This window comes from Oryctolagus cuniculus, chromosome 7 (genome assembly GCF_051225735.1).
Source record: "Oryctolagus cuniculus isolate XC-2025 breed Fujian yellow rabbit chromosome 7, ASM5122573v1, whole genome shotgun sequence".
Taxonomy (NCBI): Eukaryota; Metazoa; Chordata; class Mammalia; order Lagomorpha; family Leporidae; genus Oryctolagus; species Oryctolagus cuniculus.
This window is the reverse complement of record NC_142873.1, coordinates 137,512,677-137,529,758: the sequence shown is the minus strand read 5'-3', so window position 1 is coordinate 137,529,758 and position 17,082 is coordinate 137,512,677. Positions and strand designations below refer to the sequence as shown.

General features: G+C 44.1%; 1 protein-coding gene across 7 annotated transcripts in view; it reads left to right on the top strand.

Moving 5' to 3' along the window:
* The window catches only part of AGO1 (argonaute RISC component 1), a 68,038-nt gene that overhangs the window by 31,006 nt on the left and 19,950 nt on the right, over window positions 1-17,082 (top strand). For 2 of the 7 annotated variants that reach the window (XR_016211117.1, XM_008273690.5), the window contains exons 3-12: window positions 3,253-3,373; window positions 4,069-4,250; window positions 4,647-4,783; window positions 5,009-5,143; window positions 5,294-5,381; window positions 6,013-6,160; window positions 11,365-11,484; window positions 11,816-11,938; window positions 12,073-12,206; window positions 16,624-16,808. Coding sequence is in view for 6 of the 7 variants with exons in the window: in XM_008273690.5 (XP_008271912.2) it covers window positions 3,253-3,373; window positions 4,069-4,250; window positions 4,647-4,783; window positions 5,009-5,143; window positions 5,294-5,381; window positions 6,013-6,160; window positions 11,365-11,484; window positions 11,816-11,938; window positions 12,073-12,206; window positions 16,624-16,808 (1,373 nt within the window). In the remaining variant the exon portion in view is untranslated. Of the gene's footprint in view, window positions 1-3,252; window positions 3,374-4,068; window positions 4,251-4,646; window positions 4,784-5,008; window positions 5,144-5,226; window positions 5,382-6,012; window positions 6,161-11,364; window positions 11,485-11,815; window positions 11,948-12,072; window positions 12,207-16,623; window positions 16,809-17,082 lie in introns of those variants that run through there. The other 5 variants (XM_089301023.1, XM_051832176.3, XM_070078755.2 and 2 more) reach the window with 4 other exon arrangements.

The following is a 17,082-nucleotide window of genomic DNA, read 5'->3' as shown; positions in this document are numbered from 1 at the left end:
AAACCTACTTCAGATAATGATTGTTTAAATGCACAAAATATAGGGTGTTTTTTTTTTTAAGATTTATTTGTTTATTTGAAAGACAGAGTTACACAGAGAGAGAAGGAGAGACAGAGAGAGAAAGAGAGAGAGAGAGAGAGAGAGAGAGAGAGAGAGGTTTTCCATCTGCTGGTTCACTCCCAAGTTGGCCACAATGGCCGGAGCTGAGCCTATCCAAAGCCAGGAGACAAGAGCTTCTGAGTCTCCCATGCAGGTGCAGGGGTCCAAGGACTTGGGCCATCTTCTACTGCTTTCCCAGACCATAGCAGAGAGATGGACTGGAAGTGGAGCAGCTGGGACTTGAACCGCCGCCCATATGGGATGCCGGCACTGCAGGTGGCAGCTTTACCCATTTACCCACAGCACCGGCAAAATATAGGTCTTGAGTGGGCATTTGGCACCATGGTTAAGATGCTGCTTAGGATGCCTGCTTCCCATGTTGAAGTGTTTAGTTCAAGTCCTAGCTCTTTAGCTTTACATCCAGCTTCCTGCTAATGCTAATGCACTCTGCAAGGTAGCAGATTATGGTTCAAGTACATGGGTCCCTGCCATCCAAGTAGGAGACCCAAGTTGAGTTCTGGGTACTTAGCTTTGGCCTGGCCATTACAGGAATTTGGGAAGTTAACCAGAGAATGGAAAATTGGTTTTTGTCTATGTCTGTCTTTTAAATAAAAATGAAAATAATTTTTTTTGCAGTTCCTTGGCATATCAGTTCACACGGGTCTGTCATTCTTTCTGCATGACTCTCTATAGGAGTTCCACTGAATGGCTTTGTTTGCAACTCATTTAATAAATCTATTAAGGCCCATTTAGGTTGGGTCTAGACTTCTATAAAAATGAAACTATGTTGAATATTATTATATGCAGATACATTTTTGCACTCATATGAGTGTTCCTGAAGGATACATTTCTGGGAGTGGAATTGCTGGCTCAGTACATTTTCAAGTTTAAGATAGTGTCAGTTTTCAAAAAGTAAGTTGGACCAATTTATATTCCCATAAGCAAGTTGTCATAGTGACCATTTCACCTACCTGCATCAATCCTACATATCAGATTTTTTTCATCTTTGTCATTCTGATAAACAGTTTAATTTTAAATTGCTAATCTCTGGTGAGAAACAATATATTTTCATATGTTAACAATTATATATAGAAGGGGCACTTCAAGGGAGTGAAAAAACATTCATGTGTAAGTAAATATGTTTGTATGTAGGTCTCGGGATTTGAGGGTGGCTTGGCTGCTGTCCTCTAGTCTTCAGGGATATTAGTAGGCAAGAATAATTTCTTCTTCCTCCTCCTCCTCCTCGTCTTTTTAAGATTTATTTATTTTTTTATTTATTTGAAAGGCAGAGTTACAGAGAAGCAGAGGCAGAGAGGGAGGGGGCGAAGATTATAATAATATATTATTATATATTATAATACACAATTATATATAATATATTATATTACATATAATATAACATATATGTTATTATATGATATATTTTTATTATAGCATATATGATATATGATTAATAATAATATTATATAATAATATAGAGGGGGGGTGTCTTTCATCTGCTGGTTCATTCCCCAAATGGCTGCAATGGCCAAAGCTGAGCTGATCCGAAGCCAGGAGCCTGGAGCTTCTTTTGAGTCTCCCATGTGGGTACAGGGGCCCAGGGACCTGGTTCATCTTCCACTGCTTTCCCAGGCACATTAAAAAGGAGCTGGATCAGAAGTGGAGCATCCGGGACTTGAACCGGTGCCCATATAAAATGCTGGCACTGCAGGTGATGGCTTTGCCTGCTATGCCATAGAGCCAGCCCCAAGAATGGTTTCTGGAGTTAAAGGATGGTTGAAACCCAGGTTTAGCATAGTCTGTAAGGGAATAATCAGGCATATGATAAAGATTGCTAGGCAGCACAAGCCTAATTGGGATTGAAATCATGTACCATGGTTGTTCCAGTGCACCATTTTGAGTGTTTTAATTTTTTGAAACATTTATTTTATTTATTTGAAGGAGTTACAGAAAGGCAGAGGCAGAAAGAGAGAGTACGCATGCGCTTCCATCCGATGGTTCACTCCCTAAATGGCTGCAACAGCTAGAACTGCCCTGATCCAAAGCCGGGAGCTAGGAGCTTCCCCTGGGTCTCCCATGCAGAACAAGAGCCCGAGGACTTGGGCCATCTTCTGTTGCTTTCCCAGGCCATAGTAGAAAGCTGGATCGGAAGTAGAGCAGCCAGGACTCGAATCAGCATTCATATGGGATGCCGACACTGCAGGCATTACTTGCTATGCCACAGTGCCGGCCCCTTGAATGTTATTTATTTATTTATTTATTTAATATTTATGTATTTGAAAGAGTTAACACAGGGAGAGGAGAGGCAGAGAGAGAGAGAGAGAGGTCTTCCATCTGCTGGTTCACTCCCTAATTGGCCGCAACGGCTGGATGCAGGGGCTCAAGCACTTTGGCCGTCTTCTACTGCTTTCCCAGCCATAGCAGAGAGCTGGATCAGAAGTGGAGCAGCGGGGACTTGAACCAGTGCCCATATGGGATGCTGCCACTGTAGGCAGCAGCTTTACCCACTACACCACAGCGCCGGCCCCCACCTTGAGTGTTTTTAACTAGTAGTACTCAAAAACTTTGGTTCAGAATGGGGAGAGGTCATGTGTTTGGAAGGGCTGGGACCTATGTGATGAGGACAGGAAGTGAAACCAAGACAGGAGATGGTTAATAGAAAGAAAACAGGATTGGAGAACTAGGGGCTTTAGAGAGGTGGAAGAGATGAAGGTCTTCCACAATTTATTTGTATTCAACTCAGGTTTCTTCCCTTTCTACCGTGTTTGCTTATCAAACTGGGACTGGGGCAGCCTGTATTCTGGATAGACCTTGGGATCAAGCCCATCTGTCCTCAACCTCCTTCTCTTCTCATAAGGCACCCTTACCCACTCTGTTAGGTCTGTTAGAGCCTTGGTGAACTAAGGATCAGCAGTAGTACCTGGTAGCATGTTAGAAACATGAATTTCAGGTTGTGCTGTAGACCTGCCAGGTCAGAATCTGCATTTTAACGGTCTGTAGTTGTTTCAGAGCAATGTTGAAGTTTGAGAATACCGTCAGAGTAGATGTTAGGAGCAAATATACTAGATGGGACATTGCCTGGACATTGGGTTCCTTCCAAAATCTTGAAGTGGTAGTCTCTCAGCTTCTACAGGCCACTCCTATCCCCCACAGGGAAGTGGTGGAATACATGGTCCAGCATTTCAAGCCTCAGATCTTTGGTGATCGCAAGCCCGTGTATGATGGAAAGAAGAACATTTATACTGTCACAGCACTGCCCATTGGCAACGAACGGGTAAGGCTGGGAGTCAGGCAAGGCCTGTGTCAGGAGTCTGGGGTAGAATAATGCTCACATAAACCCATCTGGAGCCTGGTAGTCCAAAGATCCTTTTCTTCTTTTGTGCTGCGAAAGTGTGTTTTAATCATGGGTGGGTACATGCTGTTTAATTTTATTATTATTTTTTTTTTTTAGAGAGAATCACAGGTCACCTCTGCTCAAGGCATGCACAGACAGAGCCAAACACACACATGTACACACGCGGGTGCACACACAATGTCAGCCCCACCCCGAGTGTGCACTCAGGTGTCTGAGGGTCCTACGAGAGTCCTGACCAGGAAACGGGGCCGTGGCCTCCCTAAGCCTGGACTTTCTAGCCCTCTGCCTACTTTGGGCTCCACCTGTCTGGGATCCTGCTGCCCACTTCCTCTGGGCACAGGTCACCTGAGCCGGCATGCTGTTTAATTTCATCAACAGACTGAGATTGACTTAAAATAGACCTAGAGGATTTCCTGATAGCTGAGAGGGACAGAAGCACTGAGCCAAGATGACTGGAAACTAAGGGGCTAAACTGTGTGTTCTTCCTTGTGTGCCCCATCAACTGTGGAGCAAATCCATAGTTGGCAAATCCACGGAACGGGCATAGTTGGGGCAGAGAACGCTGGTCTGTGGCAAGGTGTTGGCAGTCCTTCACTTCTCTTACTCTCCTGAAGGTCGACTTTGAGGTGACAATCCCTGGGGAAGGAAAGGATCGAATCTTTAAGGTCTCCATCAAGTGGCTAGCCATTGTGAGCTGGCGCATGCTGCATGAGGCCTTGGTCAGTGGCCAGATCCCGGTTCCCCTGGAGTCTGTGCAAGCCCTGGATGTGGCCATGAGACATCTGGCATCTATGAGGTACTGGGTATAGTTAGTATCTGGGCTACTGGTGTTGGCAGAAGTGCTGTTGGGGGAGGAGGGGAAGGAATGCATAATAGGGTCCCACAGTGTGCCATTCAAGGAAAAAAATTACTTAAAGTCCTACTGTTTGCCAGGCAAGTATACATCTGTGTTTACATAGTTTAAAGCCCTGGCCCTGTCCTTAGATATCTTTGGACCTCACCCCATCTGTCCCTGCAGGGCAGAGAAAAAGTAGAGATTTGCACAAGGTCAGTCATATAACTAGTAAAGGATCAGAGCTGGCATTAAAGCCCTGGTGTCCTGCCTTCCAGGCCAGGGCTCCTCCGTGCCCAGGATGCCTCACAGGGTGGGGGCCTGTGCCCGAGGGACCAGTTCTCTGCCTGTCCCTGCCAGGTACACCCCTGTGGGCCGCTCCTTCTTCTCACCGCCTGAGGGCTACTACCACCCGCTGGGGGGTGGGCGCGAGGTCTGGTTCGGCTTTCACCAGTCTGTGCGCCCAGCCATGTGGAAGATGATGCTCAACATTGATGGTGAGTGGGGAGAGTATGGAGCCAGGGGCACCCCAAGTCCAGTAACCACACTCCCAGCCTCATCCCTCCCAGTTCTACTACCACAATCCTAGTCTAATCCAACAGCCCTGGCACCCCTTGCCCCCCATCCCAATACCCTATAAGGAAAAGGGTGTAAATTTTAGTGGCTCCATTTATTCTGGAAGACAGGGCCTGAGCTGAGCCATCCTTACCCTGTCCCCACAGTCTCAGCCACTGCTTTCTACAAGGCACAGCCAGTGATCGAGTTCATGTGTGAGGTGCTGGACATCAGGAACATAGACGAGCAGCCCAAGCCCCTCACGGACTCTCAGCGTGTTCGCTTCACCAAGGAGATCAAGGGTGAGGACCCAGCCAGCCGGGGAGGGGAAGCGTTGCTGCTTTCTCTTTAGTCCTAAAAGGAAATCCCCTTGGGATATGTTCAGGGGAAAGACCAAGCCTGGGCACACGAGCAAGCGATTCTAACCCTGACAAGCAGTGTGTGTGTCTCAGGCCTGAAGGTGGAAGTGACCCACTGTGGACAGATGAAGAGGAAATACCGCGTGTGTAATGTTACCCGCCGTCCTGCTAGCCATCAGACGTAAGTTGACAGGGGTAATGTCCATGAACGAGGGCTGAGATTTTCAGACACATGTTCCTTACTCCCTACATCCACCCCCTTGCCCCCAGGTGAGCCAAGGCTGGCCTTGTTTTGAAGATGAGCTGTGGGAATCCTTCACCCTGCCCATGCCTTCCCAGATCTGTTGATGCCTTTTAGATCACTTTCTTTCCTTCTTGGGCCTTTTCTGTAGAGCAAGCTCATTGCGGGTTCCTGTTGTGCTACTGTAAGTGTTAGAATCCCTCTCATTTGGTTCTTCCTCCCAGAAAAAGGAAGCCAAGCTCCTCGGCTTAATCTTGGAAAAATTGGCAGTGATTCCATTCCCATTTTTCACTTCAGGTCACGCTGGACTAGGAGTACCCACTGTGTGTCAGGCTTTAAGCTCAACATTAGAAATACAGATTAATCCGATATGGTTCTGATCTTTGACTTGCCTCTCAAGTCTTTGGCTTCTTCTTTGGAGCCATGTGTTACCTGCTTTCCCGTGAGTAGCAATGCTCAAAGATGTCGGGTAGGATGACGGAGCATAGTGTGAGGCTTCCCACAGCTGTAAATCTAGAGAGTTTGGATTGAATGCTGGGTTGTGACACTGCCCTTCCCTTCTTCCAAATAGGTTTCCCTTGCAGCTGGAGAGTGGACAGACTGTGGAGTGTACAGTGGCACAGTATTTCAAGCAGAAATACAACCTTCAGCTCAAGTATCCCCATCTGCCCTGCCTGCAAGTTGGCCAGGAACAAAAGCATACCTACCTGCCCCTAGAGGTGAGATTGCCAAGTACCGGCTGGGCTGGAGAACAGGCATTGTACCTGAACTCTGGTCATCAGAGGTCTGTTTTCCATTGGTAGTTTGTCATTCGCACTTTAAATTTAGGAAACTTGGCATTCTGAGAAGGTGTAAGGTAGTTTTCCTATGAAATATAGGCCTCATTCTTACCTACTGAATTCCTTTCTTATCCCCTATACTACTCATCTTTTCAGAACTGCCAGGCAGAAGTACAAGCTGTATTTAGTGTTTAATAAATAAGTATTCATTCAGAGGTTTCAGATACCACGCTTATCTTCTCTTGCTTTCTCTTTTCCTGCTCTCTGGAACTGGGCATCCTAAGTGATCTGAGATACAGGTGTATTTGATTCTATAGAAAATGGAGAAGACGTTACATATAATGTAAATTCTATTTCCCCTGGGATTAATGTGTTCCTTTTAAAAAAGTTTTAACTCCAAGATTTGTCATACTATTATATTTCAGAAGACTTTGAAATTCTGCTATGAAAGAATAGTAATGTTTTTTAAGTCATACAATACAAATGCAGAATCATTGGTCTGTATTTGGTTTTACATATGGTAACTGCAATGTCTAAAGAGAAGCTACTGCTGATTGCTCTATTGGCTAGTTCTGTGCTATTCAAAAAAGTGTCAGGATACCAACAGACATCACCTGGAAGCTTGTTTAAAATGCAGAATCTCAGGCTCTACCCATATCTATGAGTCAGACTCTATCTTTTAACGAGATCCAAAGTGAACTCAGATGCACATTTACCAATTAGAGAAGCACTAGCCTGGATTGTCTTTATTTCAGTAGCAGGAGTCAGGTGGCTTGTCCTAAAGCTCAAGCTTTCTGTGCGTTTCTAGGCTGTCAGAATGAATCTGAGGGAGTGAGGCTGAGAGAGAGGAGTTCCCCATAGTCGAGAACTCTTGACTTGTTTAATAGCTGTTGATGCACAGACAGTGGGAGGAAGGCAGTATATTCTCTGAAGTATCAACAGAAGCCTTTAGGGATGATCCCAGCTAAGTAAATACTAGATGGTATCTACTGCAAACTGAGATTTGCTAGCCAATTAACGTTATTTCTGTTTAAACAATGGTTTACAAGGTGAATAATTCATGTAATGGCTTAGATCTTGAATTTTATTGTTTATTTAACAAACATTTATTGGGCTCCTACTATGGGTCAAATATTCTTTTTAGGTTCCAGGAATATGGAAATAAAAGTCTTAGCTGTCATCCTAGAAGACAATTTTAATTGATAAACACATAACATACTTTCAGAGGGTGATAAGTGCATTAAGAATAATAAAACTGGTAAAGGGGATAGAGAACTACTTAAATTTTTGTTGTCAAGCAAGATCTCTTTTGGGAGACATTTAAGCTGGCCCCAAATTCTGGTTACCAACCTATAACAACCTGAGGGAAGAACTTTCCTTGTAGGAGGAATAACAAATCCAAGGGGTTTAAATCAGGGATAGATAGAGGGCCTTGGTGTCTCAAATGTATTATATGAGGGGAAAAGTAGGAAGATGATGCTTAAAAAAAAAGAGGATGGAGATGTAGGTTTAAATCACATAAGCTGTTATAGCCAGGTGTTTTTTTTTGTTTTTTTTTTTTTTTTTTTTTTTTTTTTTTTAAGAATGAGAGTACCAGCCGGCGCCGTGGCTCACTTGGCTGATCCTCCGCCTGTGGCGCCAGCACCCCAGGTTCTAGTCCAGTTGGGGCACCGGATTCTGACCCGGCTGCTCCTCTTCCAGTCTAGCTCTCTGCTGTGGCCCAGGAAGGCAGTGGAGGATGGCCCAAGTGCTTGGGCACTGCATCCACATGGGAGACCAGGAGGAAGCACCTGGTTCCTGGTTTCGGATCGGCGCGGTACACTGTCCGTAGCAGCCATTTGGGGGGTGAACCAACAGAAGGAAGACCTTTCTCTTTCTCACTGTCTAATTCTGCCTGTCCAAAAAAAAAAAAAAAAAAAAAGACAGTACCAAGATACCATTCACATGCCATAAAATTTATTCTCTTAAATATGCAATTCATATGTTCATAGACTTATACAACTATCACCACCATCTATTTCCAAAATATTTTCATCACCTCCATAAAATCATACTTATTATCAGTCACTTGCCATTCCCTTAGTAACTACTAATTTACTTTTTGTTTTCATCTATTCACCTCTTCTGGCATATAATGTAAATAGAATAATGTAACATGTGGCCTTTTGTGGCTGGCTTCTTTCATTTAGCATGTTTTTAAGTTTCATCCATATTGTTCCATTGTATAGATGTATCACTTTTTTTTTTTTTTTTTTTTGAAAGGCAGAGTTACAGAAAAAAAGGGAGAAAAAAAAAAAAAAGAGAGAGAAAGAATGTCTTCCATCTGCAGGTTCACTTCTCAGGTCAGTGGTCATAATGACTAAGGCTGGGCCAGGCCAAAGCCAGGAGCCTAGAACTCCATCCGTGTTCTCCCACATGGGTGTCAAAGGCCCATATTCTCAGTCCATCTTCTGCTGCTTTCCCAGGAGCATTAACAGGGAGTGGGTCCGAAGTGGAACAGCTGGGACTTGAACTGACGTTCATATGGGATACTGGTGTTGCAGGTAGTAGCTTAACCCACTGTGCCACAACACTGGCCCCTAGATAGATCATATTTTGTTCATTCATCAGTTGATTGACATTTGAGTTGTCTCCACTTTTTGGCTATTATGAGTAATGCTGCTGTGAAGATTCATACACGTGTGTCTGTGTGAGCATGTTTTCATTTTGTTGGGTATATACTCAAGAATGAAATCATACATCATACATAACTGTGTTTATCATCTGGAGGAGCTGCCGTGGCGATGCCATTTTACAATCCCATCAACAATGAATAAGCATTCCAATTACTGTCCAGGTGGAATTTTATTCTGATTATAACAGGGATCCATTCGAAGATTTTAAGGAGAACAATATGGATTATTTGAATCTCTACAGCTAAAGACTAGAAATAGCCAGTGCTTCCAGTCTACATTTATGTCTTCCTTAAACAGTTATCTAGGCCAGCAAAAGTATCACCAAAAGCTTTTGTTCATGTTCAAATTGTGGTTCATTCCTGCTTTAGTCCTTTTTTTCAGATTATAGTAAAATTTACCATTTTAATCAAAAACATTTTACATTAAATTTACCTTTTTAACCATTTTTAAGTATACAGTTCTATGACATTAAGTCAGTTTTCACTGTTGTACAGCCATTACCATCATCCATCTCCAGAACTTATGTATCATCTCAAGCTGAAATTCTGTAATAGCCATTAAATGACAACTCTCCATTCTCATACAATATTTGTCCTTTCTTGACTGACTGATTTCATTTAGTATAATGTCTTCAAGGTTTATCCATGTTGTAACAAGTTAGAATCCTCTTCCTTTTTAAGGCTGAATAATATTCCACTGTGTGTATATAGCACATTTGATGTATCCATTCATCCATTAATGAACGCTTGGGTTCTGGGTTTTGACTGTTGTGAATAATGCTGCTATGGATGAAGGTGTATAAATATTTGTTCAGGTCCCTGCTTTCATTTCTTTTGAGTACATGACCAGAAGTAGAATTGCTAGTTTATATGGTAATGCTGTTTCATTTTTTTGAATCTCCATATCATTTTCCATAGTGGCTGTACCATTTTACATTCCCGTCAGCAATATGTAAGGTTTCTGATTTCAATACATCCCTATGTTAGTCTTTCCCAAATGTCAATTCTGTAGTTGTAACCAACTGTAGACAGTATTACAACTTTCAGGTACCTTTAAGAGAGTAGCTTCACAAATTTAAACAATTCTTGGTTTTTGCTAATTGGCTATTTTATGTATTATCTGGAATATGGAATTTAAAGGCAGATGACCTTTGCCTGTTTTTCCTTCCATTGTTTAGAATTAACTCTGGAAATTAGAAAGAGAACCAGTACTTAACAGAATCTTAGCCCTGTGAGAATAAGTAATAGATTTCATCTCATTTAAATACTTACAACAACTTTTTTTTTTTTTAAGATTTCTTTATTTATTTGAGAGGAGGAGTTACAAAAAGAGACAGAGAGAAAGGTCTTCCATCTGCTGGTTCACTCCCCAAATGGCCACGACAGCCAGAGTTGAGCCGATCCAAAGCCAGGAACCAGGAACTTTTTCTGGGTCTTCACATGGGTTTAGGGGCCCAAGCGCTTGGGCCATCCTCTACTGCTTTCCCAGACTGTAAGCAGAGAGCTGGATGGGAAGTGGAGCAGCCAGGACACAAACCAGCGCCCATATAGGATGCCAGCACTGCAGGTGGAGGCTTAGCCCACTACACCACAGCGGAAGCCCCACAACAACTTCTTGAGACAGCTTATGTTGTTTCCCATATCTGAAATTAAAGAAGCTGAGTCTCAGAGAGATTGAGAGCTGCCCAAGGTAACCTCACCTAGTAATGGCAAAGCTGAACTTCATGCACAAATCTTCCAAAAATCTACCGGCTCTCTTTTCTACTACAAGCCTTCCTGTTCATGACATCCTGAATATAGTATCTTGAGGAATAGAAGTATTCTGTGACTAGATAGCCTTGAATGGCAGGATGTTCCTCACACCAACACAAGACAATGTAAGCTAACGAAGACAGTGATTTCTATAGTCTGGATACTCAGTGACTGACTGTAGAATGGGGCTCAAGAGTTTAGAACCATCTGTGGTCTTCCTGGTGGGTTGCAGGATGGAACAACTAACTGCTACCACTGGAGAGAGTTGCCTTAGGAATCTAACTTGTGTATATTGAGTTTTTCAGTATTCAAGAGAGCTCCATACTTGGTCCTTTGGTAAATAATAATTGTATGCTACAAGTTAAGTGTTTACTATGTCCCAGAACTATTGTCCTTCCCTTAAGTGCTTAATTTTATTTGATCTCGACAACTCTATAAAATTGTTACTGTTTTTATTTAACATATGTGACCTGAGTCCAGATATGGTTCTGGATTTCAGCTTTAATCATAAAGTGGTTGTATTACCTTTTGCATTGTACATTATTATTTTCTAAAGTATCCGTCAAGTAAAACTCAAAGGAGAGTATATGTGTGCACAAGGAATTTTGCAGTCCCCTTCCCATGGCTGATAGCCAAGGTCTGTTTCCTTACTGTGGGACTCTGGATACAGAATGGACTGTACTCAAGCCAGAGCTACCTGTCCTTTTCCTTTCCTCAGGTCTGTAACATTGTGGCTGGGCAGCGCTGCATTAAGAAACTGACTGACAACCAGACTTCGACCATGATAAAGGCTACGGCTAGGTCGGCCCCAGACAGACAGGAGGAGATCAGTCGCCTGGTCAGTGGGACTGCACAGAAATGCATGCTCGCTTCCTCAGTCCTTAGAGCCCTTGCTAGCAAACCTGCTGTTATGCCCCAGTAGGACCCTCCAGTAGGTGACCCAAGTCTGGAGTTGTTGCCTGGGACTCCACAGGGCTGCTCTTGCCTCCTGACCCTGGAGCTACTTTGTTTCCTATCTCCTCTCTCCTTCTGTATTACTTCTCCCACTTTTTTAGGGCTCTTCCTTGCCAGCCCTATCTTCTCTTCAGGGCTCTCTCTTTGGAAACCCAGCGGGAGAGCAGTATTACCAAACTGCTGCTCTTCTGAGATCCCGTTCTTTTGCCCTGCAGATGAAGAATGCCAGCTACAACCTAGATCCCTACATCCAGGAATTTGGGATCAAAGTGAAGGATGACATGACGGAGGTGACAGGGCGAGTGCTGCCGGCGCCCATCTTGCAGTACGGCGGCCGGGTGAGCAGGGTCAGGGCCAGACAACATCTCTGGGGCCTATATGGGTGGTTGGGTTGTACAGCCAGGGGATTTTGTTCCCCTACCTACCTGACTCTACTGAGGCTCACCTGGACGCCCCCTCTGCCTATCTCTAGAACCGGGCCATTGCCACACCCAATCAGGGTGTCTGGGACATGCGGGGGAAACAGTTCTACAATGGCATTGAGATCAAAGTCTGGGCCATCGCCTGCTTCGCACCCCAAAAACAATGTCGAGAAGAGGTGCTCAAGTAAGGAGGGTTGGGTGTCGGGGTGGAAGGGAGGGAAGGACCCTAGAGCTGCCTCCCCCCATCTCCCAAGGGCTAAGATTGACCAGTAGTTTGGCTTTCTGTGTTGACTCTACCTGCCTGAGCGTTCTGGCTCAGACTTTTACCTGTTTCTGTCAATCTGTGGCTATGAGACTTCGATAAGGGGTTGGATCTGTGGCAGAGATGATGATTTTGGGGCATGAATCTCCTAAGGGAAACTTTATTTATTCTTCAGTAGTTATTATCATTGGTAATAAATAGTAATAGTCATAACTATAGTGTTTATGCCAACATTGTACTTAAGTACCTAATTTTTCTTCTCTTGTTTCATCTTTATAGTGAGTAGGTGGTGATATTTCCATTTGCAGGAGTCTGAGGCTCAAAGAGATTAAGTAATTTGTCCAAAGTTTGCGTATGATCAAAAGTGTCAGAGTTGGGATCAAATCAGATATGAGCTTCAAAACATGTGTTCCTGATTGAGAACAAAAAAAGAGCACCTTGTTTCACTAGTCCTCTGAGCTGTCCTCCTTGTGCACAGAATTTATTTCAGTCTTTTCCAAGTGAAGTAGATGAACCGGAATTGTAAGGGCCTCTGTGTCACCATGGTTGAAGGTCTGGGTGTGGGTGGCATCAGTGAGGAAGGTGATATAGTCAAATGGTTTAAGGAAACAGGTTAGGGAGTAATGGCTTCAAGGAATGAATAAGTAAGTGGAGAAATCATAGGCCACTCCCCTGCAGTCTTCACAAAAAACAAAAATATGTTATTGAAATATGTTTAAAATACTGCAGAACTCACCTACTTGAAGTGTACAGTTTGGTGGTTCTTGTGGTCTTTTAAAGTGATGGCTTCTCATTCTCTCTGGGTGGGGAGTGGGGTCAGTGTATGCTGGGGCTGAGGAAGAGTATTGTGGCTGACTACAGGTGGTGACAAGGATAACAGAGACGTGTGCCCTGGTGCAGTCAGCTGGCCCGCAGCATTCATGAGAATTAGTTCTAGCAGCTGTTGATAGATCCATGCTCTCCCTCGTCCCCTGTACCCTCAGATACATAGCCACCCCCATCACAAATGTAATTTCTCTTAAGTGAGTTCTTTTTTTTTTTTTTTTGACAGGCAGAGTGGACAGTGAGAGAGAGAGACAGAGAGAAAGGTCTTCCTTTGCCATTGGTTCACCCTCCAATGGCCGCCGCAGCCGGTGTGCTGCAGCCGGCGCACTGCGCTGATCCGATGGCAGGAGCCAGGTACTTTTCCTGGTCTCCCATGGGGTGCAGAGCCCAAGTACCTGGGCCATCCTCCACTGCACTCCCTGGCCACAGCAGAGAGCTGGCCTGGAAGAGGGGCAACCGGGACAGAATCCGGCGCCCCAACCGGTACTAGAATCCGGTGTGCCGGCGCCACAAGGCGGAGGATTAGCCTAGTGAGCCGCGGCGCCGGCAAGTGAGTTCTTATTCGCTCCTTCTATCCCTTAGCTTGACATTGGAGAGCTGGCCCTAGTGATAATAAAAAGACTGCCAGCCCTTTGCCTTTGTGCCATAGTCACCTCATTGGTAACTCTGTTCTGTATGTTTCTCTCTTACTCCCATGGCCCCAGTTCCTGTCCAGTTCTTTTGGGAAACAATTCATTGTTTTGACCATTTTGAGTTACCAGGTATTGATAAACCAAGCCTTAGACTTGGAAAGGGTCAGCTCAATAGGCATCCTCTTCTTTTAGTGACCCATATAATCAGGGAGTAAGAACGTTGCTTGTGCATGTGGGTCAGTAATGCTCCATTGGATGATCTGGGGCTAAAGATAAAGATTTCTGAGTCTTGAGCTATGGCAGTACGTGAGATGTCCAGGGAGAGTATGCATAGTAAGCATATGCTGAAAATAAAACTCTGAGAAACTGCAAAGAAATGGAGCAAAATTCCTAAATGTGTATGAGGGAATGGGATCTGGAGCACAGAGAAAGGGCCTCTTTTGCAGTGGAAAGGGCTAGAGGTTGGGGGAAGACATGAAAGCTGCTGGTATGGACTTGGAGACATTGATAATTGGGGATGGATGAGGGAGTTCCAGGTTCAACCCTTAGAATTTTTCTTCTGACTAAAGAGTCCCTATTACTTTAATTATATCACTTTTAGGACAGGCTTTAAAATTTTTCCTATCCTAGACATCTCCCAATACTTTTTAGCCCCCAGCACTGGACACAGTATAGCAAATGTGGTCTTACAGTAGAGAGATGATTGGGAATATCACTTTCCTTGAAGTAGAGACCCACTATTGATAAAATCTCGTAACACATTGGGCTGTTTTAATAGCTACACTGCAGTTGTATACAATGCACCAAAGAATACTCTTAGTAGTTTGTAGTACAATGGTTAGGTTGTATTTATTTGTTCTAGCATTTATTTAAAAATTTTGAAATTCTTTTTAAAAGATTGTATTTGAAGGACAGGGAGAAAGAGTGCTTCCATCTACTGATTCACTATCCAAATGGTTGCGACAAGCCAGGCCTGGGACAGGCCAAGGCTGGGAGCCAGGAACTCCATCTCCTGGTCTCTCAAGTAGGTAGCAGGGGCCCAAGTCCCTTTTTTTTTTTTTTTTTAAAAGCTTCTTCCAGGTCTCCCACATGGGTGCAGGGGCCCAAGGACATGGGCCATCCTCCACTGCTTTCCCAGGCCACAGCGGAGAGCTGGATCGGAAGTCGAGCAGCCGTGTCTTAAACCGGCGTCCATAAGGGATGCTGATGCTTCAGGCCAGGATGTTACCCACAGCACCACAGCGCCGGCCCCTTGGGCCCAAGTTCTTGGCCATCTTCTGCTGCCTTTTGAGGCACATAAGCAGGAGGTTGAATTGGAAGGAGAGAAACCAATACTTGAACCAGCACTCCAATATGGGATGCCAACATGGCAAGCAGGGGCTTAAACCTGCTGTGTCCCAAGCCCCACTGCAAAAAATTTAAATAACAAATGCAGTGAATAATAGCAAGCATCCATGTATTCTTCATCCAGAATTTTATCACATTTACTTTATGCTTTTTTCTACAGTAAATGAGGGGCAGGTATTTGGCATAGTGTTTGGGATGCCCACATCCCATGTAGGGTACCTGGGTTCAAGTCCCAGCTCCACTCCCAATTCCAGGTTCCTACTGGTGAGAACCCTGGGAGATAGTAGGTAGTGGCTCAAGTGCTTGACCCCTGGAACCCACTTGGGACACCTGGAGTTCCTGGTTTTTTCAGCATGGCTCAGGCCCAAGCTGTTCTGAGCATTTGAGGAATGAACCAGCTAATGAAAGATCTCTCTCTCTCTAATGAAAAAGTAGATGAAATACTACAGATAAGTTTGATACTCATGTGTATCCTTTATCTTAGTACCATTCTTCCTTCCTTAAGTTTTATTTATTTGAAAGGCAGAATTGCAGAGAGAATGTGCTATCGTCCATCTGCTGGTTCACTCCCCAGCTGGCCACAGTAGCTGAGACTTGGCCAGGCTGGAGTCAGGAACTGCTCCAGGTCTGCCACAGGAGGCTAAGCACTTGGACCGTCATCTGCCCCTTCCTTCCTAGGTACATTTGCAGGGAGCTGGATTGGGAGCTGAATAAGCTGGGACATGGTTGTTGCTTAACCTGCCGTGCCTCAACACCTGTTCCCCCCAATTCTTTCTGATATGGTCATTTTCATAAATTATTATAACCTTTTTATCCAGTTGTATATGTATAAATAAATGTGTATATGTGTATATAAATGATTTAAAATTTTGCCTGACACTATCATATTGTATTTACCTTTTTTGTGTGTACTTTACTAAATATATGATTAGGCTTAGTTTTGTACTAAACTATCAAGATATTTATATGCCATGTAACATCTCCTAAACAATTGCTTTTACTCTCTATTTGTACATTGCTTCTCTTAATGTACATGCAAGATCCACATACCAAATTTTCTGTTGCCCATTTCAGTGTGTACTATATTTATGTAGCTTGACTGGTCAGCTCTTAGTTTCTAAAGATCCAGTGTGGGAGGAAAGAGCTCATTTTTACTGAGCATCTCCTGTGCTCCTATCACTGTTGCAAACTCATTTGTTTTGAGCAAAAAGACCTTATCTTGGGCATCTGTGTATTTCTTTGGACATGTAACGGAGCACAAGAGTTGACTGCTTGGTTGGGAGAAGGTGGGGACCCTGATAATTCCCACAGGTCCCTTCTCTGGGTTCCTTTAGCTCTCTACTTATACCTTTGAACACTTAGCAAGCTCTGTCATGTGTTAATCAACTATAAATGTATTTTTTATACTAGCTATGTTCATTCTCATTCATGTTAGAATCTCTCAGTGTCTCATAATGCTGAGCACCTAAGACAGAGGCATTTGATTAGAGATATTAAAGTGAGACTTACTGCCTCCTGTCTTGACCATACTACAGGAACTTCACAGACCAGCTGCGGAAGATTTCCAAGGATGCAGGGATGCCTATCCAGGGTCAGCCTTGCTTCTGCAAATACGCACAGGGGGCAGACAGCGTGGAGCCCATGTTCCGGCATCTCAAGAACACCTACTCAGGGCTGCAGCTCATTATCGTCATCCTGCCAGGGAAGACGCCGGTGTATGGTACAGTTCTTTTGGGACAGTAGTGCTGATAGTACTGCTCTCAGGGTAGCTTCCTGGGGGCTTTTAAGGAGGACTCTGTAAATTCTTGCTTCTAGCCAGAGCTGTTCCTTAACATCAGGGGAAATATAGGAGAAATGTCAGCCTACATGAACCATTAATTCATCCAGATCCTGCCTACCTGTTCACACTCCCTCCCAGCAACATTTACTGGATTTTCTTTATGCCAGGCTAAGCTGGTCCAGATACAGAGATGGATAAGTCCCAGTTCACATCC